General features: G+C 47.9%; 1 protein-coding gene across 1 annotated transcript; it reads right to left on the bottom strand.

The window, feature by feature from the left end:
• Nucleotides 1-154: 154 nt before the first annotated feature.
• LOC128399238 (zona pellucida sperm-binding protein 3-like) lies at nt 155-26,304 on the bottom strand. The gene is made up of 12 exons (XM_053360477.1): nt 25,942-26,304; nt 23,573-23,691; nt 21,585-21,688; nt 19,905-20,076; nt 18,161-18,281; nt 16,713-16,804; nt 14,982-15,121; nt 12,035-12,154; nt 3,273-3,395; nt 2,363-2,446; nt 1,034-1,171; nt 155-300 (listed from the first exon to the last, which is right to left on the bottom strand). Exons 1-12 carry the CDS (start codon nt 26,302-26,304, stop codon nt 155-157), a joined length of 1,722 nt encoding a protein of 573 aa, XP_053216452.1.
• Nucleotides 26,305-27,973: the final 1,669 nt, after the last annotated feature.

The raw sequence follows: 27,973 nt of genomic DNA, 5'->3' as shown, positions 1-27,973 counted from the left end.
TCCCCCAAAGTGCCAGCCTGGGGTCAAAGGATGCATTCATGGCATTCAGATCCCTTCTCCCAAATCCCCAAAATGAGCGGAAACTGCAAAAGGATGCTGAGTAAATGTGTTTCTTTAAAGTGCTTTATTTGGTAACAGTTTGGATGGAAGATGCTTAAAAACGTTGGATGTCGTTGTGCTCTGAAACACACGGAGGGCCGTAGTGTCTGGGGGACAGGCGAATGGCCAAGAGGATGAGCAGAACGGTGGCTTCTATGATGAGCACTACCATGGCACAGACCTGGAAATCGGGCATCCACCCTGGAGCGAGAGAGGGGGCAAGGAATGAGGCACGTTGGAGACAAAAGCTGCCGCAGCGTTAACACATCAGCTTATGAGACTAGCCGCTACTAGTAGATGGGGCTGCCAGGTCAGGTACACCCCAAAGTTCACTTGGGAAGACAGGCGAACTAATGCTAGTCTGCTACTGGGGACGCGGGTGGCGCTGTGGGTTAAACCACAGAGCCTAGGACTTGCTGATCAAAAGGTCGGCGGTTCGAATCCCCACGACGGGGTGAGCTCCCGTTGCTCGGTCCCTGCTCCTGCCAACCTAGCAGTTCGAAAGCATGCCAGTGCAAGTAGATGAATAGGTACCCCTCCAGCGGGAAGGTAAACGATGTTTCTGTGTGCTGCTCTGGTTTGCCAGAAGAGGCTTAGTCATGCTGGCCACATGACCCGGAAGCTGTATGCCGGCTCCCTCGGCCAATAAAGCGAGATGAGCACCGCAACCCAGAGTCGGCCACGACTGGACCTAATGGTCAGGGGTCAACTTTACTGCTGGAAAAAAGCAAAGATCCCCAGTGTAAAAGCAGTGATTCTTCTACATCAACTTTGCTGGACTGGTCATGTTGTGCGGATGCCCGATTATTGTCTCCCAAAGCAACTACTCTATTCCCAACTTAAAAATGGAAAGCGTAATGCTGGTGGTCAACAAAAGAGGTTTAAAGACTGTCTCAAGGCAAATCTAAAATGTTGTATAAAAACCTTTTCTCACCTGTTTTGGGGGCAACTCGCGATGTAGTGGCAGTGAGTTCCCCAGTCCTGGAGGTGGTGCGGTTCTCCGCCCTGGAGACGGCACCTTCGAGGGTCATGGTGACAACCTCAGCCTTCAGTTCCAGCGCTTTCCTCGCCTCTGAGGGCAGAAAGGGGCAGGTCAGTCCAAGGAGCTGTGCCATCTTTCAGCACACAGAGAGCTCTGCGGCAGAACTCGAACCCAGATCCAGAGGGCAGGACCCAAAGCAATGGATTTGAATTGGTGTTACCCACATCCCCTCTTGTTTAAGTAACTTTTTTTAAATTACTTTCTTTCTCTTATAAAAAAAAAAAGTGTCCCCGGATTCTTTGAAAAAATTCTGGTAACCTTGCTTTAAGCAGAGCTTGGATGGCCAGGGATGCTTTGGTTGTCCAACCCACCGTAATGTTCCTTGATAACTGGGAATCTCTCCCCTGCCGTTGGAATGCACACGCCATCCAGTTAAAAGGAGCAGGGAATTTAGAGCTGTTCAACAGTGGAATTGGCTCCCTTGGGAGGTGATGGACTCTCCCTTTCCTTGGAGGTTTTTAAGCAGAGGTTGGACGGCCATCAGTCACGGATGTTTTCGCTGAGATTCCTGCATCGCAGCGGGTTGGTCTGGATGACCTTTGGGGTTCCCTCCCAACCCTACAATCCTACGCTCTGCAGAACTCGAGCAGCTGGAGCAGAGCTTTTGCTTGGACTCAGCCATCTTGCCACGCAGGAGATACATAGCTGTCACCTTACAGATTTGTAAATAAGGGACCAGCAGCCTCGAAAATAAGGGATCAGCAGCCAAAATAAGGGATTTTCAGGGCACAGGTATGTTCAGCTTCTGAGCCAAAGGCAGAAAGCCTAGCCAGCAGCCAAACGAAGCCTCAAGCGGTGGTTCCCACAGCGCAGCAACCCAGCAAAGGGGATGCAGCAAGGGAAACCACCGTCCCCTCTCCGCTGGGAAGCGCTGAGCAAAGGAGAGTCCCCAGGCGATGCGGCCGATTTGATTGGCACAAGGCATGCAAGCTCCACCCCCTAGTCGTTCTTATTGGGTGAGCAACGCAGCCAAGCAACCCAGTTGGAGCCTCCCTGGCCGGCAGGGAGGGAGGGAGAGGAGCTGCTTCCTTTGAAACCCGGGAAATTTAAGGGACATCATCAAGAAGGGACAGCAGTGGGACACGGCGCTGGGATAAGGGAGTTTCCCGCCAAATAAGGGACGGTTGACAGCTATGATGAGATAGGCACGGCCTTCCACTGCTTTCAAATGCTACATACATTGCACGTATCAATAAAGGCAGTTCTGGGGAAACTCCGTACCTGGCCTTGCTGCTTCGACTAGGTCTGGAAACCCAGATCCCTCTTCGGCCTCACTGATGAAGACAGGGCCTCTCCTCAGGTACACTGTAAAGAATCAGAAAGCATTGGCGGCCACCCTGGATCTGCTCAAGGAAAGTCGGCCAAGTATCAAGAATAATAATAATAATTTATTATTTATACCACGCCTATCTGGCTGGGTTATCCCAGCCACTATGGGCGGCTTCCCACAGAATATGAAAATACAATAGTCTATTAAACATTAAAAGTTTTCCTGTACAGGGCTGCCTTCAGATGTCTTCTAAAAGTCAGATAGTTGTTTATTTCCTTGACATCTGGTGGGAGGGAGTTCCGCAGGGCAGGCGCCACCACCAAGAAGGCCCCCTGCCTGCTTCCCTGTAACTTGGCTTCTCGCAGGGAGGGAACCCCCAGAAAGCCCTCGGAGCTGGACCTCGGTGTCCGGGCAGAACGATGGGGGTGGAGACGCCCCTTCAGGGATACTGGGCCTTTGAGGTCGTTTAGGGCTTTCAAGGTCAGCACCAACACTTGTGGGGGTCACTTTGGCGGTGTGTGCTGGGTTGCCACGGACTCCGTTCCCCCTTTGTGCCCCGGGCACTGGCAAACCACACTATGCCACTGAGCCAGAGCATAGCCCCCCAGAGCCCCCTCCGCCATGAATTTGGGAACCACTGACCCAGACTCCCCCCCCCGATCCACAAAGTTTGGGCTGTGCTCTTTCATCATTCCTGTTTCTGCAACGCTGCCTCGCTCTTTTTAATGCTATTTCCGCATACCGCTTTAAGGAGTTAAATAAAACCCAGCAGCCTAGCTTCTAAATCGAATTGCTCTCCCTTCTCAGGGCAATGTGTTTTTTTCACAGCTTGTGCTATCAACACCATCGCCTGGCACGTACCATCCAAAGGCAGCTCAGGATTATCCTCCTGCTCTTCCGAGATGTTGGCCGACCTTCCCGGGTCTTTGAAGGGCACTGGGTTTCTCATTACATCCACCTTGGATTCCATCGCTGGCATGAAGTCTGCCAAGAAACAGAAAAAGGAGATGTGTTTCGTCCAGAGCAGTGGCTCGTAAGAACTTTTAAAAAAGAGATCTGCAGGATCAGGCCAGGGGCCCAACTTTTTTTTTTTGCCTTTTGCTCAAATGTTTACAAGTCTCGTCCAGCATCCTGCACTCATCGTGGTCAACCGGGTGGCCCAGCTGAGCAGGATCTGAACCCAAGACCCCTCTCTCCTCCTGTGGTTTTCAGAAGAATCGCTGCCTCTGAACGTGGAGGCAGAGCCAAGCCACTGTGGCTAAAAGCCATTGATAGCCCTCTTGTCCATGAATTAGCTTCATCCTCTTTTAAAGGCATGTATGTCAGCAATTCACAGCAGTCACGAAATTAAAAGACGCCTGCTTCTTGGGAGAAAAGCAATGACAAACCTAGACAGTATCTTAAAAAGCAGAGACATCACCTTGCCAACAAAGGTCCGTATAGTTAAAGCTCTGGTTTTCCCAGTAGTGATGTATGGAAGTGAGAGCTGGACCATAAAGAAGGCTGATCGCCGAAGAATGGATGCTTTTGAATTCTGGTGCTGGAGGAGACTCTGGAGAGTCCCATGGACTGCAAGAAGATCCAACCTCTCCATTCTGAAGGAAATCAGCCCTGAGTGCTCACTGGAAGGACAGATCCTGAAGCTGAGGCTCCCAGACTTTGGCCACCTCATGAGAAGAGAAGACTCCCTGGAAAAGACCTTGATTTTGGGAAAGATGGAGGGCACAAGGAAAAGGGGACGACGGAGGACGAGATGGTGGGACAGTGTTCTTGAAGGGACCAGCATGAGTTTGACCAAACTGCGGAAGACAGTGGAAGACAGAAGTGCCTGGCGTGCTCTGGTCCAGGGGGTCACGAAGAGAGGACACGACTAAACAACAACAAAAAGTCAGCAATTATCATTGCCTCCAGTGGGAGGGAGTTCCACAGTCTAGCTATGAGCAGAGGAGGCTTTCATCTGTCCTGAATATGCCAACGTTCAGCCTTCATTGCATGTCCCCAAGTTATTGTGCTCTGCGGGAAAGAGAGTAAAACTCTTCTTTATCTCCTTTCTCCATGCAAGGCATAATTTTATGAACCATGATTCCCAAAGCTTTTTTTTGGCCATAGCCCTGTTGGTTCCATAAACTCACCCGCAGTTCCCCTTTCCATGCCCGATAAAAAAAAGTATTCTTCAGAATAACAGTTTGCAGAAACCACTAAGGAAGACAATATTGCAACACAATAAAACCCAACAAGGAATATTGCACGGAAATTATTCTTAAACCCCCTTACTCACATACAGTTGAAGCAGATTCAGAGCATGAAGTATTTATGTATTACTACTTGCCACACACGGACAAACCTTCACTTAATTTATAGGAAAATCAATAGCTGTTGCCAATAATAGGCTGTCTTGTGGCAACTCAGAATCGTAAGTACCACAAATGTGATTGAAGGAAACAGCTTTGAAAGTGGCAAAAACAGTAAGACTTGAAATAGGAAGCAAAGAAGGAGTTTCATTCAGGTGCTCGCCTGGTCCATCGGAAAGATTTGTAAATTAAAAGACAAAACACTAGCGTTTCCCTGCAAATTTCTCTGAAATATTCACTTTGTTTTTGCTGATCCCTGCATGTACTGCAGTCACACAATCAATCAATCAATCAATCAATCAGTGGCTGAACTGGGTTCCACAGTCACAAAAAAGAGCCACAAAAATGCAAAATGAATAGCAAAAACAGACAGATCTCAGTGTAACACTCAAAACGGAGCATGTTCAACTTCTGAAAAAAGTTGGCAAACCAGAACACTTACTTCCGGGTTCGCAGTGTTTGGGTCCCAAGTTGTTTGAGTACCAAGGCGTTTGAGATCCAAGGGACCACTGAACTTCTCAGTGCGGTTTGCCAAAAGGACAAAGCGATAAAATTATTGGTAAAAACCATGAAAAACAAAATCGTGGATGTTTCGGCATCTGCGGTACTTAGGGGTCGATTCCAAAAGATCCCGCCTGAGAAACGTCTTTGCCCCTGTGGAGACGGTAGCACTGAAACAGCGGAACACGTCCTCCTGTCTTGCACTCTCTAAAAAAAACCCTGAGGAGCGAGATCATCACCCCATTCGTACTATCCATCCCAGGGTGCTCAGCCACTGCCACAATGTCTTTTCCTTCTATCAGATCAAAATGAGCAGATAACAGCAAAGGTTGCTAGGTTCATAGCAGGGGCAATCAGAATAAGGGCCACTAACTGACTGCTGATTCAGGACTTTAAATTGTGCTTTTATAGCAAATTTCCTTTTCTGCGTATACTGTGATGTTTTATTGTTCCTATGGCCATTGCCTAATGCGAATGAAGTTTTATCTCTCTCTCTCTCTCTCAAAACAGAAGTGTGGCACTCAAAACGGAGCGCGTTCAACTTCCAAAAAAAGTACACAAACCAGAACGCTTCCTTCCGGGTTTGCAGCGTTTGGGTTCCAAGTTGTTTGAGAACCAAGGCATTTGAGAACCAAGGGGCCACTGTAATTTTAAGGAGCCTTTTGTGGCCACTTTGCTTCAGAGTTCATTTTTTTCCAGCTGCCGGAATTCTCTGAAATTACCGTATTTTTCGCTCCATAAGACTCACTTTGTCCCTCCTAAAAAGTAAGGGGAAATGTGTGTGCATCTTATGTGCAGGCTGCACAGCTATCCCAGAAGCCAGAACAGCAAGAGGGATCGCTGCTTTCGCTGCGCAGCGATCCCTCTTGCTGTTCTGGCTTCTGAGATTCAGAATATTTTTTCCCCTTGTTTTCCTCCTCCAAAAACTAGGTGTGTCTTGTGGTCTGGTGCGTCTTACAGAGCGAAATATACGGTATGTTGCATCACGGGGCAGAGGGAGAGAGACTATGATTTTGCGGCAACTTCCTCCTCTGCGCAAAACTGCAATAAAAAGTCTTTTTGCAAATGTAAATAAACGGGGGCAAATCGCAGGGTGTGGAGCTGTCAGCTGTGATGCGCCGACTTCTCAGAGACTGCACGCGATCTGTCACGGAGGCAGCCAGCAGCGGCCTGACCCCTTAGACCAGGGTGAGCAAGTTATCCATCCATCTGTCGGTGGGGGAAGAGATGGAAAGCGGAGGTTTGCAAAGAAAGCTAGCAATACAAGCTTGATCTGACAGTGGCACACTGGTCCCATCACCTCTTGGCAAACAGAAGGGGAAGAAATGGAGGCAGTGAGAGATTTTACTTTCTTGGTCTCCATGATCACCGCAGATGGTGACAGCAGTCATGAAATAAAAAACGCCTGCTCCTTGGGAGAAAGGCGATGGCAAACCTAGACAGCATCTTAAAAAGCAGAGACATCACCTTGCCAACAAAGGTCCGAATAGTTAAAGCTCTGGTTTTCCCAGTAGTGATGTATGGAAGTGAGAGCTGGACCATAAAGACTAATCGCCGAAGAATGGATGCTTTTGAATTCTGGTGCTGGAGGAGACTCTTGAGAGTCCCATGGACTGCAAGAAGATCCAACCTCTCCATTCTGAAGGAAATCAGCCCTGAGTGCTCACTGGAAGGACAGATCCTGAAGCTGAGGCTCCAAGACTTTGGCCACCTCATGAGAAGAGAAGACTCCCTGGAAAAGACCCTGATGTTGGGAAAGATGGAGGGCGCAAGGAGAAGGGGATGACGGAGGACGAGATGGTGGGACAGTGTTCTCGAAGCTACCAGCATGAGTTTGACCAAACTGCGGGAGGCAGTGGAAGACAGGAGTGCCTGGCGTGCTCTGGTCCAGGGGGTCACGAAGAGTCGGACACGACTAAACGACTCAACAACAACAACAAAGCCAGATGCAGTCTCATTTGAAAATAAAATTTTACGCGTGAGAAAAAAAATGCCGCGTTTATAATTATTATCGGTCATTTCCCCAGCGCAGACCCTGCTCAGTGCAGACATGTTGACGTTATTGGACTTGCTTAATTTAGGTTTGTTAATTTCAATGCCGGTCTGTCCTTCAAAAAAAATACAACCCTGTGATTATATGGATTAGTTGCCCCCAGAATCACTTCACCAGGTCACCTACAACCGTAAAGCAATAATATATTGATAGAATAATAATAATCAGTGCTTTTTTCCTAAAAAATTAAAATGTTTAGGGGTACTCTCATTTTGACTCCAAACCACCATTTTATAGTTCAAAACGGGAAGAATAATCATAGTAAATGGACAAAACTACAGTGGTACCTTGGCTTAAGTACTTAATTCGTTCTGGAGGTCTGTTCTTAACCTGAAACTGTTCTTAACCTGAAGCTCCACTTTAGCTAATGGGGCCTCCTGCTGCCGCTGCGCTGCCACTGCACAATTTCTGTTCTCATCCTGAAGCAAAGTTCTTAACCTGAAGCACTATTTTGGGGTTAGCGGAGTCTGTAACCTGAAGCGTCTGTAACCTGAGGTACCACTGTACAAAGATTCGCAAAATGTTTAGGGGTGTGCGTACCCCTGTGTACCCCCAGGAAAAAGCATTGATGATAATAATAATAATAATAATAATAATAATAATAATAATAATAATAATATAACTAATATAGCTAACATAAGAGCACAGTTGGAAGAGCATGCGACACTGAATCTCAAGGTTGTGGGTTCGAGCCCCACATTGGGCAAAAGATTCCTGCATTGCAGGGGGTTGGACTAGATGACCCTCGGGCCCCTTCCAATTCCCTCTCCAACATACACATTTTTATGCACGATTTACCCCAGCACATGCATTTCTTTCGTACCCACTACTCAGGCTGGAGAAGCACATTGCCATAATTCAAAGGGGTGTGGACCGCCTCTCCTGGTACGCCCCACGGAGAGGTCCACAAATGACAACACTTTGGAGGTCCCAGGTCACAAGGTGGTTAGATTGGTCTCAACTAGGGCCAGGGCCTTTTCAGTACTGGCCCCGACTTGGTGGAACGCTCTGTCCCAAGAGACTAACATTTTAATATTTTGTTGAAAGCCACCCAGAGTGGCTGGGGAAGCCCAGCCAGATGGGTGGGGAATAAATAATAAATTATTATTATTATTATTATTATTATTATTATTACTAGGGCCCTGCGGGACTTGACATCTTTCCGCAGGGCCTGCAAGATGGAGCTGTTCCGCCTGGCCTTCAGTTTGGACTCAGTCTGACCCTTATGTTTCCCTCCCCTTATGGTCTAGCTATACGGGCTACTTTTAAAATGAGGCTGCATTTTAAATTGCATTTTAAATTGGCCCCCCCATTATGTTTTTATTGTAGTTTTACCGGTTTTAGCTGCCCTGAGCCCGGCTCTGGCCAGGGAGGGTGGGGTATAAATAAAATTTATTATTATTATTATTTCAGAGGGGGCTGCGTTTCGGCCATCGCTTTGTTTCGGATCGGGCAAATTGAGTCCGTTCGTCTTCCAGGGTGACCTGAATTGAACCTCTCTCCCCCTCTCTAGTGATATTCGGAAACACCATTTAAATCCTGCTTCTGGCAGTACTGGCTCTGCAACACCAGAGGGAGCTCTGAGGCTTCCCAAATTACCCTTGGAGATAAATTGCATCTTCTGCAATTTCCTGGGAGCAGAATGAAAATCGGAAGCCCTACTGCGCCGGATCAGTTAGCGCTGGGTTTTCTTTTTCCCTTGCCTTCAAAACACAAAGCCTTCCCTTTCCCAGAATCACATAATTGTACAGGTGGAAGGATTCCTTAGAGTCACTGTCTGACCCTCCGCCGCACAGGAATCTTTCTACCCAGAGTGACATTCGAACACACAACCCTAAGATTCTTGTGCTCTACCGACTGAGTTGACATATACAGCGGTACCTTGGTTCTCAAACTTAATCCGTTCCGGAAGTCCGTTCCAAAACCAAAGCATGTTCCAAAACCAAGGCGCACTTTCCCATAGAAAGTAATAATAATAATAATTTTTTATTTATACCCCGCCCTTCCCGGTTCAGAAAATAGGGCTCAGGGCGGCTAACAAATTTAAAACACTTAATTGTGATACAACAAAAAACAGCATAAAATACAGTATAAAAGCGTGAATAACAATAAATTCAAGAATCAAAAATCAATTTAGGGGGAAATCCATCCAATAAACATTAGATTATCACCAGGGCCAGCTGGCTAAATTAGTGCTATTTGGGCCAGTGAGGAGACCAGGGGAGAATTAGCTGTGGGATCCCAGAGCGGGTGATCTTCATAAAAGGGGAAGAGAAGGGAAAATAAAAGATCAGGCTGAATTCAAATTAAAGGCCAGGTGGAATAGCTCTGTCTTACAGGCCTGGCGGAAGGAGGTTAAATCCTGCAGGGCCCTGGTCTCCTGGGACAGAGAATTCTACCAGGTCGGAGCCACCGCTGAGAAGGCCCTGGTGGAGGATAATCTGACTTCCTTAGGGCCCAGGACCTCTAAACTTTGATTATTCATGGACCTTAAGGTCCCCTGCAGGGCAGACCAGGAGAGGCCGTCCCATAAATACAAGGGCCCTAAGCCACAAAGGGCTTTAAAGGTCAAGACTAGCACTGCAAAACAGTAACGCAAAACGGATTAATCTGTTCCAGACTTTTAAAAACAACCCCTGAAACAGCCATTTAACATGAATTTTACTATCCAACGAGACCGTTGATCAATAAAACGAAAGAAACAATGTACTGCAGTCACACAATCCATCTGTCGGTAGCTGAACTGGCTTCCACACAGTCCCAAAAACAGAACAAAAAAAGCCGCAAAAACACAAAATAAATAGCAAAAACAGACAGACCTCAGTGTAAGACTCAAATGCAAGTTTGGCACTCAAATCGGAAGTGTTACACTCAAAATGTAGCATGTTCGGCTTCCGAAAAACATTCACAAACCGGAACGCGTACTTCCGGGTTTGCAGTGTGAAATATACTCAGAGTCAAGAGTGGATTTCATGCTCTTTATTCAGCTCATAGTGGTGAGGAGGAATGGAAGTTCCCCCGAAATGTCTGCTTTATATACGTTATTTACACAATTGGTCCCACATGATTGGCTAATTCTGGGATTCTCCTGTAGGCCAATCAGGTTGCGGAATCACTTCCACCTGGAGTTGGATTGGGTGGCTCCTGTAGACCAATCAGACTGCTGCATTCTGAATCCTATTGTTCTAGGGCCAATCAGACCGCTGCATTCTGAATCCTATTGTTCTAGGACCAATCAGACTGCTGCATTCTGGACCCTATTGTTCTGGGACCAATCAGACTGCTGCATTTTGGATCCTATTCAACTCAGTACATAACACAGTGTTTGGGTTCCAAGTTGTTTGAGAACCAAGGAACCACTGTTTCGCAGTGCCCCTCCTTCAGAGGTAGGGCAGAGAAAAGATATTTTTTTCTCCTTTTGCTATGGCAACAGCCTCTCTATTGAACGCCTTCCCTCTAGAGACCCACCTGGCACCCACATTGCAATCTAACTAAGCTAACCAGAATTATTCCAGTTTTCTGGACGTTTTGGGTTTCTCCATTGCCCCCTGATCTAGCCACACACTGAAAGAACGAAAAGGCGGTCTGGATATTTTTGACGAGAATCGCTGCGCCATTTGGCTGGTCCAGGATCCTGCCCTTCGCACGGGGCTACCTAGGCGCCCCCAAGGGAATTCTGCAAATGGGACCCAGTTTGCAACACCCCTCTCCTCGCTCGAAATTCCCAAAAAAACGATCCTCAGAGGGCACGCCACCTCCGATAATGGAAGCAAAACACACCCTTCACAACCAGCCATAGCTGTCAACTTACAGATTTGAAAATAAGGGACCAGCAGCCATGAAAATAATCGATCAGCAGCCAAAATAAGGGATTTTCAGGACACAGGTATGTTCGACTTCTGAGCCAAAGGCAGAAAGCCCAGCCAGCAGCCAAACGAAGCCTCAAGCGGTGGTTCCCACAGCGCAGCAACCCGGCAAAGGGGATGCAGCAAGGAAAACCACCCTCACCTCTCCGCTGGGAAGCGCTGAGCAAAGGCGAGTCCCCAGGCAACGCGGCCGATTTGATTGGCGCAAGGCATGCAAGCTCCACCCCCCCAGTCGTTCTTATTGGGTGAGCAACGCAGCCAAGCAACCCAGTTGGAGCCTCCCTCCTCCTGGCCGGCAGGGAGGGAGGGAGAGGAGCTGCTTCCTTTGAAACCCGGGAAATTTAAGGGACATCATCAATAAGGGACAGCAGCGGGACACGGCGCTGGGATAAGGGACTGTCCCGCCAAATAAGGGACAGTTGACAGCTATGCAACCAGCAGCCATCCAAACATCACCCTCCTTGCCTGAAAAAAAACCATCCGTCGCTAATCTTGTGGCGGTGAGTTCCGGGGGTCAAATTATGTGCTGCGTCTCTTTTTGTCCTGAAAACCTCCCCGAATTCTGCTTCCTTGGATGACCCCCGTGCGTTCCGGTCTTATGAGGGAGCGACACAAACTTCCTGCTTTTTACAAACCATATTTTTTTCATTAAAATGCTCCGAAAGCAGTTTTTGGCCAAAGCAAGCTCAGATTTTAAAGTCAGCAGAAAAAGGCATTTCCAGGGAAATGGCCGAGGGTGGAAACCAAGCCCTAAAAAAACTACCGAGGAAGCATCTTCCAGTTCCTTTCTTGGAAAGTTAGGAAGAGAAACTAGAAAAGGAGAAGAAGATCCGTTTTGTGAGTCACATTTACCTTCCACTGGCGTCTTCTGAGCGCCGGCTGGGTCTGCGGGGAAGTTTGCAGAGTTCTCCAGGGAGTCGAAAACAAAGAAGGGTCCCAGCGTCAGGTGGGCCTGAGGTGCGGTCAACTCGGCTGTGGTCAGGAGGAAGCCAGAAAGCGGGTGAGTTATGAACGTCCAATGGCCCGTCCGGTCGAGGGTCCTGTTCTCACAGTGGCCAACCAGACGCCCATTATACCGTATTTTTTGCTCTATAAGACTCACTTTTTCCCTCCTAAAAAGTAAGGGGGAAATGTGTGTGCGTCTTATGGAGCGAATGCAGGCTGCGCAGCTATCACTGAAGCCAGAACGGCAAGAGGGATTGCTGCTTTCACTGCGCAGCGATCCCTCTTTCTGTTCTGGCTTCTGAGATTCAGAATATCTTTTTTCTTGTTTTCCTCCTCCAAAAACTAGGTGTGTCTTGTGGTCTGGTGCGTCTTATAGAGCGAAAAATACGGTGGGTAATTCTTCAGGATTTGAACTCAAGATCCCTCTCTCCCCTCCTGCAGCTTCAAAAAACCGGGATTCAGGGGCAGGGCGTGGGCATCCTGGCTAGTAGCGATCGATAGCCCTCTTGCTCCTCCATGAATTTTGCCCAACCCTCTTATTATTATTATTATTATTATTTAAGAAACATCTGAAGGCAGCCCTGCTTAGGGAAGTTTTTTTTAACATTTAATGCTGTATTGTTTTGAACATTCGATTGGGAGCCGCCCAGAGTGGCTGGGGAAACTCAGTCAGATGGGTGGGGTATAAATGATTAATAATAATAATAATAATAATAATAATAATAATATTTTAAAGCTATCCAGGTTTCTCGTCCCAACAGGATTTGGGGGAACGGCTGCTTTTAAGGAAAGAGCTGGTGTAATTTCTTATTGTAATTATCTTTAGGGCTTCAATAGCTATCCTATCTGTACATCTTGTTTTCATTCTATCAACGTTTCGTTGTTTTCAAAAGCCTGTTCCCTGCTATGTTTTTTTTAGCTATTCTCAGTGCTTTTTTTCCCCTGGTGGGACGTGTACCCCTAAATATTTTTTTAATCTAAATTTGGCCTCACTGAGGGGCAGTATTTCAATATTAGTAGCAAAATGAAAGTACACCTAAACATTTTTTTAAAGGAAAAAAGCACTGGCTGTTCTTATCTGTAAGCTGCCTTGAGACCCTGTCAGGGGGAGAAAGCAAGGTTTAAATAAATACGTAATAATCATAGTAACAGTAATATTATTATAGATTTGTATTCCATCATTACATCTGGTGGCAGGGAGTTCCACAGTTTAACTTTGAGCTGCGTGAACGACGGAAACTTCCAACATTCAGCTTCATTGAATGTTCACCATTTCTCATATGGTGAAAGAAAGAAAAAACACTCCCATGTATTATAAGGTCCCCTAATTCCGCTTCTCACTCGCCTTTCCTCAACTAAAAAGCCCCCAAAATTGTGTGGGGAGCTCCAGCTTCAACTACAGTGCTGCCCAAACACAGAATCGTCAAACTGTAGGGTCAGACGGGCCCTCCAAAGGTCCTGTGTGAGTGTCTGGAGGGGGTTGGAGGGTGGATGGCGGCTAACAGATTGAGGTTGAATCGTGACAAGATAGAAGTACTGTTTTGGGGGGACAGGGGGTGGGCAGGTGTGGAGGACTCCCTGGTCCTGAATGGGGTAACTGTGCCTCTGAAGGACCAGGTGCGCGGCCTGGGAGTCATTTTGGACTCACCGCTGTCCATGGAGGCGCAGGTCAGTTCTGGGTCCAGGGCAGCTGTCTACCAGCTCCATCTGGTACGCAGGATGACACCCTCCCTGCCCACAGACTGTCTGGCCAGAGTGGCGCATGCTCTGGTTATCTACCGCTTGGACTACTGCCATGCGCTCTACGTGGGGCTACCTTTGAAGGTGACCCGGAAACTGCAATTAATCCAGAACGTGGCAGCCAGACTGGGGACTGGGAGACCACATAACACTGGTCTTGAAAGACCTACACTGGCTCCCAGTACGTTTCCGAGCACAATTCAAACTGTTGGGGCTGACCTTGAAAGCCCTAAATGGCCTCAAAGGCCCAGTAGACCTGAAGGAGCGTCTCCACCCCCATCGTCCATCCCGGACACTGAGGTCCAGCTCTGAGGGCCTTCTGGTGGTTCCCTCCCTGCGAGAAGCAAAGCTACAGGGAACCAGGCACAGAGCCTTCTTGGTGGTGGCGCCCGCCCTGTGGAACTCCCTCCTTTCAGATGTCAAGGAAATGAACAACTATCTGACTTTTAGAAGACATCTGAAGGCAGCCCTGTTTACGCAAGCTTTTAATGTCCGATGTTTTATCATGTTTATAATATTCTGTTGGGAGATGCCCAGAGTGTCTGGGGAAACCCAGCCAGATGGGCAGGGTATAAACAATTTATTATTATTAAATGCAAATCATTATTATTAAATGCAAATCAAAACAACTATCTGACTTTTAGAAGACATCTGCAGGCAGCCCTGTTTTTAACGACTGATGTTTTAATGTACAGTGGTATCTCAGGTTAAGTACTTAATTCGTTCCGGAGGTCCGTTCTTAACCTGAAACTGTTCTTAACCTGAAGCACCACTTTAGCTAATGGGGCCTGCTGCTGCCGCTGCGCTGCCACTGCACAATTTCTGTTCTCATCCTGAAGCAAAGTTCTTAACCTGAAGCACTATTTTGGGGTTAGCGGAGTCTGTAACCTGAAGCGTCTGTAACCCGAGGTACCACTGTATTTTTAATCGTTTGTGGGGAGCCGCCCAGAGTGGCTGGGGGAACCCAGCCAGATGGGTGGGGTATAAACAGTATATTATTATTATTATTTGTATTATTATCATCCAGCTCAACCCCCAGCAATGCATATCGGGAGGACACCAAAGCGGCAGGGCTGCAGGAGACGACCTCCGAGCCGTCAGCAAACCCATTCACCTGGTAGACTTCTTTGCCAGCTCATCTCCACGGCTCGGGGTCTGGGAAGGAAGCTGGGGGTCTGTTCTGCCGGCACCCGGTCGCAATTCCTCGCCTCGCAGCAGCTGCAGATGCTTCGAGGTCCCTCAACAGGAAGCCAGCTTTGGGAGAAATGGGAAGAGAATTAAAGATCAGGCAGATCCCCCTTCCCACCTCCGCTTAACGCCCGTGATCCTTTTTGCAGAAGACCAATGTGGGGATCAGGGACGCAGGTGGCACTATGGGTTAAACCACAGAGCCTAAGGCTTGCTGATCAGAAGGTCGGTGGTTCGAATCCCCGGGACGGGGTGAGCTCCCGTTGCTCGGTCCCTGCTCCTGCCAACCTAGCAGTTCGAAAGCACGTCAAAGTGCAAGTAGATAAAGAGGTACCGCTCCGGCGGGAAGGTAAACGGCGTTTCCGTGCGCTGCTCTGATTCGCCAGAAGCAGCTTAGTCATGCTGGCCACATGACCCAGATGCTGTATGGCCAATAAAGCGAGATGAGCGCCGCAACCCCAGAGTCGGCCACGACTGGACCTAATGGTCAGGGGTCCCTTTACCTTTAATGTGGGGGTCAGGTGGGATTGCTATGACGAATTATGAAAAATGAAGCAAGCCATTGTGTCCGCGATGAAAGCATGGCGTTGACTGGGTTTGATTCTTTGACAATAGTTTCTGACCGAATCCCACAAGCCTCTCCACCTCTGCCATTTGCTTTCTCTACGCCTGAACGGCGCGTATAAGCATTTTAGGACACAGACCAGTTCCCGGTTGGTTTGCCAGGCATCCTGGGCCATAAAGATGATAGTTAGCTTCGATGTACCTTTCCTTGGTTTTGTTAATGGTAAAGGTAAAGGGAGAAAAGCAACGACAAATCTAGACAGCATCTTAAAAAGCAGAGACATCACCTCGCCAACAAAGGTCCGTATAGTTCAAGCTATGGCTTTCCCAGTAGTGATGTATGGAAGTGAGAGCTGGACCATCAAGAAGGCTGATCGCCGAAGAATGGATGCTTTTGAATTCTGTTGCTGGAGGAGACTCTGGAGAGTCCCATGGACTGCAAGAAGATCCAACCTCTCCATTCTGAAGGAAATCAGCCCTGAGTGCTCACTGGAAGGACAGATCCTGAAGCCGAGGCTCCAAGACTTTGGCCACCTCATGAGAAGAGAAGACTCCCTGGAAAAGACCCTGACTAAACAACAACTCCTTTCCTTGGTTTTGTTAATCTTAAAGGTAAAGGGACCCCTGACAGTTAGGTTCAGTCGTGGCCGACTCTGGGGTTGCAGCGCTCATCTCTTTATTGGCCGAGGGAGCCGGCATACAGCTTCCGGGTCATGTGGCCAGCAGGACTAAGCTGCTTCTGGCGAACCAGAGCAGTGCACGGAAACGCCGTTTACCTTCCCGCTGGAGTGGTACCTATTTATCTACTTGCACTTTGACGTGCTTTCAAACTGCTAGGTGGGCAGGAGCAGGGACCGAGCAACGGGAGCTCACCCCGTCGCGGGGATTCGAACCGCTGACCTTCTGATCGGCAAGTCCTAGGCTCTGTGGTTTAACCCACAGCGCCACCCGCGTCCCTAGTGCCCTCTAAATTATGGTTATTCATGGACCTTAAGGTCCTCTGCGGGGCAGACCAGGAGAGGCGGCCCTGTAAATAGTGAATAGGGCTTCAGGAAGGGGAAAATATGTCTTGTGTGTCTCGCAAGCGCCTCACGTGCTGCTGGCAACGTCGAAGGAGCAAGCCTTGTTCCGGACATCTGGCGTCTGGTCGGTTCGCGTTACCTTGAGGTGGCAAATCACGTACAGCTGGAAGGGAGAAGGCAGGAGGTTAAAAAGGGCTTTTTGGGCAAACAGCAAGGGGACAGTAGCGACAGGTGTCAATCGACTGGTTGCATCCTTTTTAATTGCATGGATATCCTGCCTTTTTCTCAAAGGAGCTTGAGACAGGCATGGTTCCCCCTTTCCACAACCACCCTGCGAGATATGCTAAGGCTAACCGGCTCCCGGTGAGCTTCTTGGCTGCGTCGGAATTCGAACCCGGGTCTCCAAAGTTCTAGTCCTCATTTGATCCCTACCCAAAAACACTGTGGAATAGACAGGGCTGAGAGGCAGCGGCCGGCCCCTAGGGTCACACCCTGCGAGCTTCCTGGCCGAGTTGGCGCGGGGATTTGAACCCTGCTCTCTCCCATGTCCTAGTCTGGCACTCTAACCATTGCACCACACTGCCTCTCTAATTTTAGGGCTTGTATAGGGCACCGGACGCCCGCAAGTGCTGCCCATCAGGAGTGGGGGAAAACCCACCTCGACCCAATCGGACCTCCATTTACCCTACAACTGTTTGATTTCTTGAGTTTAGACCATTTATATAGTATTTAAGTCAGTGGATCCCAAACCCAGCTTCACTTGGTTCCATAAAACCATCCCCAATAAAAAAACACACCACTCAGAATAATAAAATAATAATAATAATAATAATAATAATAATAATAATAATAATAATAATAACGGTCTGCGTGATCCGGCTAAGGGATGAAATAAAATTAAAACCGCTAATAATTAATTGCAAAAGAAAGTTGATGAACTGTGCAGAATTGGCAAAAATGACAGATTAAAATGACAGTGGCTTTGAAAAAGAATGGGAACCATTCAAATTATACTTGCAGAAACAAAGAAAGTCGATAGACTTGATGGCAGGATTTGAATAAACATTCACATTATTAGTATCAGAAAATGTTTAGGAGATAGAGAAATATTATGGTGTATATACTTTTATGTCTTTAGGTTTGAGGTTATGTTATTAATAACTTTTTTCTGAAGCCGAAGTTGGGAAAGGCTAGGAGGGGATGGAGGAAGAAATATATACTATATGTTAAGAATTTGAGATGTATGTAATGAATGAAAAAGAAAAATGAGTAAAAATTTTAAGAATGAATTGCAAAAACCCAGTTGAAGCTATTTCTGACCCGTGCAAGTAACGAAGCTGCCTCCAGGGGGCAGTGCAGCCCATTTCGCAAAACCCGCCTAGGCCATCCTGTCGCCCTCCGGGCGCTTTGAACTATAACTCCCATCCGCGCCAGATGGACGAAAGCTCTGGGGACGCCGCTCCCACAGACCCGTGGGCCCGGATAAGGCCTCCCACACCGCCAAACCCCACCTGCTCACCATATTCCTGGAGTCCCCGGCAAACCGGAAGGCGTCCACCGTGAAACGTAGCGTCTCCTCGGAGACTCTGGGTGCGAGGAACGCAGACGAGACGCCCTCTTGCCTCCCGTCCACCAGGCACCTGCGCCAAGGGGAGAAATCGTCACCGACTTTGGGGACTGGAGGGTGGTGGAAAATTGACTGTTTCCCCCAGATTTCATATAATAAATAATAATAATAATAATAATAATAATAATAATAATAATAATAATAATAATAATTTATACCACGCCATCTGGCTGAGTTTCCCCAGCCACTCTGGGCGGCTCCCAATCGAGTGTTAAAATACAGCACTGAGGATACAGGATTGAGATTTTATCAGGTTTTTCCCTGCGATTTAACTGGGTTTTTTCCTTTTCCAAAGGAAAAGCTGCTCTTTCATGCTAAATCAGAGCAAACATCAATCCAGAATTGCCTGTTTGTGCCGATTGAGCGCTAAAGAGTGTTTTTTTTCCAAAGCAGAAGACAAAAGAAAGCTGGATAAGACCTCTGTGATTCTTTAGGCGTGTTAGGAAGCACCATTTGCCGCGTACCGTGCTGATGGGAGGTTTAGGTCCCGACATATCTGGAGATGCCGTCAGGAATCGAACCCAGAACCTTCTCTGCACACAAAAGAAACGCTCTATCCCCCAAGTCACAGACCTTAGCGGGGAAGTGGCTTTTCTGCTTGAGGCCTTTAGATTGCTGGGCAAGAGATTACTAGCCAGACAGAAGGCATATTCCTATGTTTCCAAGTGAGGGAGCTGGAAGGGGTCCCTGAGGTCATCCAGTCCAATCCGCCGCAATGCAGGAATCACAACAGAAGCAAAGTCTCAGAGGGTACTAGAAATAACAATTTTGCTCTGAGCGCTGCTGAAACAGGGATTCCTGGTTTTGGGCAACCCGTCTCCCCCCATTCAGGGAGCACTTTAATCATCCGTTTCCCATGTGTTCTTTGGAACTCCCTGCCACTTGATATTAGATATGCACCTCCCTTGTACAGCTTGATGCATCCTCAAATCTCTTTTCTGCTTCGGCAAGCCAGCACCCAGCCGCTGAAGGCGACCTGACCTGTATTTCGTTAATTTTATGACATTTTATCAGTTTAAAAGTCCAATTTGTTTGGTTTTTTGGCTGCTTTTAAATGAATAGGGTAATGCCGTTGTATGTGAACTGCTCAGGGAATTGTTGTTGTTACCGTATTGGCCCGACTATAAACCGCACTCACAGATAAGCCGCAAAAAAGAGAATAACCGAATATAAGCTGCTCCCGAAATTGCTGCGGTTGGTAGAATTGTAACTCCAAGCCAATTTAAGCCTTCGGTCTCGCAAGCCCAGAAAACTTACCGTACAATCGGCTAAAATCGAAAATGCTATACAATTGCGACAATTCCACAGGTACTCAAGCTTGCAAATTGGCAACGAAACCATTCTTTTGTTCCATTTTACCGCATGTCTGTTCCAGCAGCCATATCGTAAAAAGCCATTTTTTGTTAGGTCGCGAATTCAAGCCCCGCTTTAATAACTTTTCAGGGTCGGAATTTTTTGGGGGTGGGGAGAAAGCGCGGCGTATATCCGGGCCAATACGGTATTCAGGATAGAAGCCAGACTGGGGATAGCTCACCTGGTAGAGCGCAAAACTATGAATCTTAGGGTTGCGGGTTCGAATCCAACGATTCTATGATAAAACTTACGAAATAAAACACTCATGCAAGGTATTTCTTACCCGTTGGAATCGACAATGGCATACGTAGACCCCAGAGTGGCTTCAGGGCTGGCGACGCAGCTGTCCACAAAGAGCCTTAGCGGAAGGTGGTTCTCTGCCTCGACTCGGGCTTGCAGGTGCAGGATTTCACCCAGCTGGAAGCGAGAAGATAGCCGCTCGCCGCTCCAGTCATCTTGGCGGCGCGAGAGGGTGAATGAATTAATGCTGGCTCCCCAAATCATTTATTATTTTTTTAATTGCAAGCACAGCAGAAGAGAAAAGGAAATAAACTTTTCCCGCTGACAGTGTGGTTCACTGCAATGGCCCCAAAGCCTGTGGAACAGCCTGCCACTTGAGCCTGGGCAGGGAGGGTCCCTTACTGAGCTGAAGGCCAGATTTAGGATGGATGAGGCCCTGAGCTACCGAAGGTAATGGGGCCCTTTCTATGTCCAGCTGTCCTTTGTCAACAACAAATTCTCGCTTTTTTTGTTGATGAATATATGCTTTATGGTAATTTATGGACCTAAAAAGAAAAGTTAAGAAATTTGACTACAATTGGAATATTGTTTTTGAATAACGATATTGGAAAACTGCTACATTTAGTTACAAGGAAATTCAGGTGGGAGGCACTAGAGGAAGTCAAGTAATATGTTTATGAGGTTAAAAGTTTAACTAATTAATTAATTTGTATTGTTTATGTGTTTGATGTTGTATCTTTTACTACTATTTGCTTTATTTCTTTTTCTTCTTCTTTTGTTGTTTTATTTGTTTTACAGTATGTGTTATAGTTGTATGAAAATCAGTAAACATTACTGGAAATAATTTATGGACGTAACAGGTATCAAAAGCCATTTGCACATAGCAAAGTATGTATTTTATCAAAGTGATTGTTGAACTGAAATACAATTAAGTAGAAGTATATTAATAGTGAAGTAATTATTAAGCTCCAACTTAAAATGATTTTTAATTCATAACTTAACGCAAACATTTCAGGTTTATGATTTCTCTATTTCCTTCTGAGGAAACTGAATAGTTCAGTGAAACGAGGGTTGTACCCCGTATCCCGTTAAGGCTTTCTTCAGTTCTAGGCTTTTCTAATTTTTTCCTTAAACTTCTTGATTTTTGTTATTCAGTTTAATTCTAGAAGATAATATTTCTAGTAGATTACTTCTTGTTTCAGGGATTTTCACGGTATTTCACCTGTTTTGTGTAATTTCGCAGTTCCGTGACTGTCTTTTTTTCTACCGGCTTCAGGAAAGAAGCCAGCATTTCATAAAACAATTTTGCTGCCCTAACAGCAGCAAAGGTTAGGAACTTCAGGAGTGAGAGGGCTAAACAGAGCTTGTGAAGAAGAAGGGACCCGAGGGTCATCCAGACCAACCCGCTGCAAGGCAGGAATATGCAGCTGTTTCATGCAGGGTTCGAACCCGCAACCTTGGCCGACGAAGCTATCCTGCGTTCAAGAGCTATTAGCCAAAACGGCCAAGCAGAAATTCCATTTTCAGAGACAGCAAACCACAGTGATGTTTATAGGCTTTGGGGGTTATTTGGCTGTCCCCTGTCGGAGGCAGGAGACTTGGGCTAAGGCAGAACTTTGCATCCTTTAAGCCCTGGTGCTCAGCAGCCCTGGATCCTAACCAGACAGGTTTGGGGGCTTTGAGCTAAGCCCTTTCCGCACCCCAAATCCACCCTTTTCCTTACCGTTCATGAGCCGCAACGAGAATCCAAGCCTCGCTTCGGCCGACACGGTGGACCTGAAGGGAGCCCAGGTGGGCTGGATGGCCAGGCTGGAGACGTTGCCTTTCCTGGAAATGGGGAGAGAAACAGCTGAGAACTCAGTCCAAGGACTGTGGGGCACCTAGATGCCATCCAGACTGACCCGCCGCCCTCGGGAGCGAGAAATCGCTTCCTGCTCCGCCCATTACTCCTCGCTGCTCCCAGACATCTAGGGGGTTGGTCCGCCTTTGGGGTTGGCAGGGCAGAAGGTAGGGATCCTCCACAGTGGGAGGAGCCACAGCCAATAATGGGAGGAGCTAAAGGCCTCCATCCACAGACATTTAAAGAGGTATCGGACCACTTTAAACCATCCAGGCTTCCCCGAAAGAATTCTGGGAGTTGTAGTTTGCCAAGGGTGCCAAGAGATGTTAGGAGAAAGAACCCTCTCTCTCTCAGAACTACAATTCCCAGAGCGCTTTAACTATCAAGACCTCTTGCCCAGGGTACTTTGGGAATTGTAGCACATTGGATGCGGCTGAACTACAACTCCCATCATGCAGCAGGCTGGCAGGGGTTGATGGGAGGCAGTCCCAACTCCCAAGAGCACCAGAATAAATAAATCAGTAATAATAAATAATAATAATAATAATAATAATAATAATAATAATAATTATTATTATTATTATTATTATTATTATTTATACCCCGCCTATCTGGCTGGGTTTCCCCAGCCACTCTGGGTGGCTTCCAACAGAACATTAAAATACAATAACCTATTAAACATTAAAAGCTTCCCTAAACAGGGCTGCCTTCAGATGTCTTCTAAAAGTTTGGTAGTTATTTTTCTCTTTGACATCTGGTGGGAGGGCGTTCCACATGGCAGGTGCCACCACCGAGAAGGCCCTTTGCCTGGTTCCCTGTAACTTCACTTCTCGCAGGGAGGGAACCGCCAGAAGGCCCTTGGAGCTGGACCTCGGTGTCCGGGCAGAACGATGGGGGTGGAGGCGCTCCTTCAGGGATACTGGGCCTTTGAGGCCGTTTAGGGCTTTCAAGGTCAGCACCAACACTTTGAATTGTGCTCGGAAACGTACTGGGAGCCAATGCAGATCTCTCAGGACTGGTGTTATGTGGTCTCGGCGGCCGCTCCCAGTCCCCAGTCCGGCTGCCACATTCTGGATTAATTGCAGTTTCCAGGTCACCTTCCAAGGTGGCCCCACGTAGAGCGTAGTGCAGTAGTCCAAGCGGGAGATAACCAAAGCATGCGCCACTCTGGCCAGACAGTCTGTGGGCAGGGAGGGTCTCATCCTGCACAGCAGATGGAACTGGTAGACTGCCGCCTTGGACACAGAACTGACCTGCACCTCCATGGACAGCTGTGAGTCCAGGCTGCGCACCTGGTCCTTCAGGGGCACAGTTGCCCCATTCAGGACCAGGGAGTCCTCCACACCCACCCGCCCCCTGTAGCCCCCAAAACAGTACTTCTGTCTTGTCAGGATTCAACCTCAATCTGTAATACAGTAAAACATCAGACATTAAAAGCTTCCCTAAACAGGGCTGCCTTCAGGTGTCTTCTAAAAGTCAGATAGTTGTCTATTTCCTTGACATCTGGTGGAAGGGAGTTCCACAGGGCGGGCGCCACCACCGAGAAGGCCCTGTGCCTTATGCACTGACAGAGGCTGATGAAAACTGTAGCCCCAAACAGAGAGACGAAGGACCGCAAATTGGGGAAGACCTTCACCTGTTGGATTTCTGCCTGATCTACTGCTCTTTTAAAGGCACAGGAGCAATTCTCCAGACCTTCTCCTACCCATGAAGCGGCGCTATGTTAGCTGGATTGATGGGGGTTCGTTTGGATGACCCCTGGAGGGCCCTTCGCACCCTACAATTCTGCGAGTCTATGAACAGAAGTCAAGGGCTTGCAAAGGTGAAAAAAGCCTTGCTTCACCCCACACCCAACCGGCAGCCTTCCTCACCTGGGGTAGTGGCACTCAATGGGTATCTCTGCAGCGTTGGTCCTGGTGATTATGGGATTGGCGGAAGGCGACGGCTTGTGGAAGAGACTCGTTCGGTAGATCAGCATTTCTGGAGTCATCTAGAAACAAAGGGAGATGGGTTGACTTTCAGAGCTTTTCCTAGGACTTACTGCAGGATCCGTCCATCCCAAACTTTTAGTTTTCCCGGAAACAAGGCAAGTTAGCTCCTTGCCGGAAGTTTTTGGCAAAGGATCAGGCCCCACCGAAAGGCCCCCATCCCCTGGGATGGTTTCCCGGCCAGCCCCACTGAAAGCTACGGAGCTCAGGAAGAAAATAATAAATAATAATAATAATAATAATAATAATAATAATAATAATTTATTCCCCAGGCACTCTGGGCGGCTTCCAACAGAACATTAAAATATAATAATAAAACAATAATAATAAAATAAAATAATAATAATAATAAAGTCTGAGATGAAAGCACCTTGAGATGAAACCCCCAAAATCTCCTAAAACCGAGGAAGACAGAGACCGACAACCCCTACGTCTCCCAAACAGTTCCCTTATGGGTTACTCGGAGAGTAAAAGGCAGCCCGCCCTGTCCAGGGTCTCTGCCAGATCTCAGAACGGCACGCCGGTCCCTCCCAGCAGCTTCCAGTGAAGAGTTAATAATAATAATAATAATAATAATAATAATAATAATTATACCCTGCCCTCCCCAGCCAAGACAGGGCTCAGGTTCGGCTAACACCAGATATAAAACAATGGCTTGAAACACAACTTAAAAAACAAGATTAAAATACAACATTAAAATTCAGGGTTGACCTGCGGAACTCCCTGCCACATGAGGCGGCGGCGGCGACCGCCGACTGAAATGGCGAGGACTGGGCAAATTCGTGGAGGAGCAGAGGGCTGTTAGTGGCCGTCATGGGCCTGATCCTGCAGGCTCTGTTTTTTGGCGGGGACAGGGAGGAGAAGGCTATTTGTGGAGGATTAAGGCTATCATCGAGTGGCTATACCACCAGCTGGAGGCAGCAATGAAAGTGGCTGGGAAATGCAGGAGGGGAACGTTCGGTCTTGGGTTCGAATGCTGCCTGCGGGTTTCCCAGTAAGAGCGTCTGGTTGGCCGCTGTGGGGACAGGAAGCTGGGCTAGCTGGTGGCCTGATCCTGCAAGGCCTCCTCTTGCATTCCTATAAACCAGGGGTCAGCAAACTTTTCCAGCAGGGGCCCGGTCCACTGGCCCTCAGACCTTGTGGGGGGCCGGACTATATATTGGGGGGAAAGAACAAATTCCTATGCCCTACAAATAACCCAGAGATGCATTTTAAATAAAAGCACACATTCCACTCATGTAAAAACACGCTGATTCTCGGACAGTCTGTGGGCCGGATTGAGAAGGCGATTGGGCCGGATCCGGCCCCCGGGCCTTAGTTTGGCTACCCATGCTATAAACAAGGCGTGTCCAAAGTCCGTTTTGGGGGCCTAATCCGGCCCGCCAGTCAGTTTAATCTGGCCCTTGACGCAGTTAATTTCCCGGGGTAAAATCCTAAAGAAACCTCAAGTACTTCAATCCTTCAAAAAAGCCCAACACCTTTGGGGTAAAATCCTGAATAAAGTTCAACAACTTCAATCCCAAAAAAGTCAACAAATTTGGTCGGCCCCACGGCCCTTCACTTCATCCAATCTGGCCCTCTTTGGAAAAAGATTAGACACTACTGTGTATAAACGTTTAGGCAAAAAAACCCCAAATTGACAAACACACAAACACACAATTCCTTGTTTTTAGTAAACACCCATCAATGCAGCAATCACTGAGTTTAGCCCTTGCAAGCCAGATTGTGCTAGTAGGATTGAAAGACGTTTTGTGAGGTCACAATGTAATTAAATTGGATTTAATAAGGTGAAGGTTTTTGTTTGTTTAAAAAACTTTTTGGAAAATTAATTCAAAAATTTCAAAAGAAAGAAGTTTTGTGAGGTGGAGTATTCGAAATATTACAAGACAGACTAGGAAAAGAGTTATTAATTAAGGATAACTGATTTGATAAGGTGAAGATTTATGTTTGTTTAAAAAACTTTTTGGAAAATTTAAAAATTTCCAAAAAGAAAGTTTTGTGAAGTGGAGAATTTGAAATATTACAAGAAAGATTATGAAAAGAGTTATTAAGGTTAATTAAATGCTATATAAAAATTAAGCCTCCTGGTCCTTTCCATGGGGCTGGCCTGGGAGACCCACCCTCCCAGGGGGTTTTGCCCCATGTTGCTCAACACCCCTAGCACCCCATTTTTAAGCTGCACCCCTGAAGCTGGACCCACCCCCTCCAAAAAACCCCACAAAAACCCTTCCATCCCAAAGAACCCAAAGCACCTGGACCTCGATGCCACACTGATGGAGACCCGCCTCAAAGAGGACCACGTCGGTGGTGCCAGCTGCGAAGGACACCGGGACGCACGAGGCCGCCCCCAAAGTCAGGTCTGCGGGGGCCACCAGCCTGCCCACCCCAAAGAGATCACGGTGAACGGCCACCACCAAGCGGTGGGGCTCGCAGGAAACCTTCACGGCGTGGGGCGTGGCAGGAGCGGCCCTGGAAAATACAGAGGAAGGGGCCAAGGGGACATGATCCGAGGTCTCCGGCTCCCACCAGGCAGGGCTCTGGGGGTCAGCAAAAGCCCCCTGGTAGAAAAAAATGCCCCAGAGCAAAAACAGCCCCATCGCAAACTCCTGCCCCATAGCTGCAACACCGGCGTGCAATGAAGCTGAGAGCCAAGTGATCGTCCTTTTATACTGCTTTCTGACTCCGCCCACAGTCACATGACTTGAGCAATTAAGACCCGCCTTGTCCTGCCCTCATTCCCCCGGGGTCCTAAAACCCGCAGGGTTTTTTTTATAATAATTTATTCTTTATACCCTACCCATCTAGCTGGGTTTCCCCAGCCACTCTGGGCGGCTTCCAACAAAACAGTAAAATACAATAACCTATTAAACATTAAAAGCTTCCCTAAACAGGGCTGCCTTCAGATGTCTTCTAACAGTTTGGTAGTTGTTCATCTCTTTGACATGTGGTGGGAGGGCGTTCCACAGGATGGGCGCCACCACTGAGAAGGCCCTCTGCCTGGTTCCCTGTCACCTCGCTTCTCGCAATGAGGGAACCGCCAGAAGGCCCTCAGAGCTGGACCTCAGTGTCCGGGCAGAACAATGGGGGTGGAGATGCTCCTTCAGGTCTACTTGGCCTTTGAGGCCGTTTAGGGCTTTCAAGGTCAGTACCAACACTTTGAATTGTGCTCGGAAACGTAATGGGAGCCAATGCAGATCTCTCAGAACCGGTGTTATGTGGTCCCGGCGGCCACTCCCAGTCACCAGTCTAGCTGCCGCATTCTGGATTAGTTGTAGTTTCCGGGTCACCTTCAAAGGTAGCCCCACGTAGAGCGCATTGCAGTAGTCCAAGCGGGAGATAAGCAGAGCATGTGCCACTCTGGCCAGACAGTCTGCGGGCAGGGAGGGTCTCATCCTGCGCACCAGATGGAGCTGGTAGACAGCTGCCCTGGACACAGAACTGACCTGCACCTGCATGGACAGCTGTGAGTCCAAAATGACTCCCAGGCTGCGCACCTGGTCCTTCAGGGGCACAGTTGCCCCATTCAGGACCAAGGAGTCCCTCAAACCTGCCTGCCCCCTGTCCCCCCAAAATAGTACTTCTGTCTTGCCAGGATTCAACCTCAATCCATTAGCAGCCATCCATCCTCCAACCGCCTCCAGACACTCACACAGGACCTCGCAACGCCTCACGGGCTGATCGCCGAAGAATGGATGCTTTTGAATTCTGGTGCTGGAGGAGACTCTTGAGAGTCCCATGGACTGCAAGAAGATCCAACCTCTCCATTCTGAAGGAAATCAGCCCTGAGTGCTCCCTGGAAGGACAGATCCTGAAGCTGAGGCTCCAAGACTTTGGCCACCTCATGAGAAGAGAAGACTCCCTGGAAAAGACTCTGATGTTGGGAAAGATGAAGGGCGCAAGGAGAAGGGGACGACAGAGGACGAGATGGTGGGACAGTGTTTTCGAAGAGACCAGCATGAGTTTGACCAAACTGCGGGAGGCAGTGGAAGACAGGAGGGCCTGGCGTGCTCTGGTCCAGGGGGCCACGAAGAGGCGGACACGACTAAACGACTAAACAACAACATCCTATAATTCCTAGCAAAAAAAGCAATGCAAGAATTTTTTGCCCAACGTGGAACTCAAACTCGTAACCCTGAGATTAAGAATCTCCTATTCTGCCAATTAAGCTATTCTCACTTTTTTCACCTCTCAGCTAAAAAAACCCTTGATTTAACCCCTATGTGGTGGTCAGGATTAAGGCCCTCTGCAAAGAATTATTTCTTGGGGATTTTTCTAAACTTTAAG

This window comes from Podarcis raffonei, chromosome 13 (assembly GCF_027172205.1).
Source record: "Podarcis raffonei isolate rPodRaf1 chromosome 13, rPodRaf1.pri, whole genome shotgun sequence".
Classification (NCBI taxonomy): Eukaryota; Metazoa; Chordata; class Lepidosauria; order Squamata; family Lacertidae; genus Podarcis; species Podarcis raffonei.
Note: the sequence above shows the minus strand (reverse complement) of the source record. Positions and strands in the feature narration are given on the sequence as shown.

Excerpts from the sequence above, each read along its gene's own strand:
- LOC128399238 (XM_053360477.1), bottom strand. The coding sequence starts at position 26,304 with ATGGGGCAGGAGTTTGCGATGGGGCTGTTTTTGCTCTGGGGCATTTTT. Across the intron at positions 23,692-25,941 it reads AGTGTGGCATCGAGGTCCAG|ATGACTCCAGAAATGCTGAT; the intron begins GTGCTTTGGGTT and ends CTTTGTTTCTAG. Across the intron at positions 1,172-2,362 it reads AGTCGAAGCAGCAAGGCCAG|AGGCGAGGAAAGCGCTGGAA; the intron begins GTACGGAGTTTC and ends TTCTGCCCTCAG.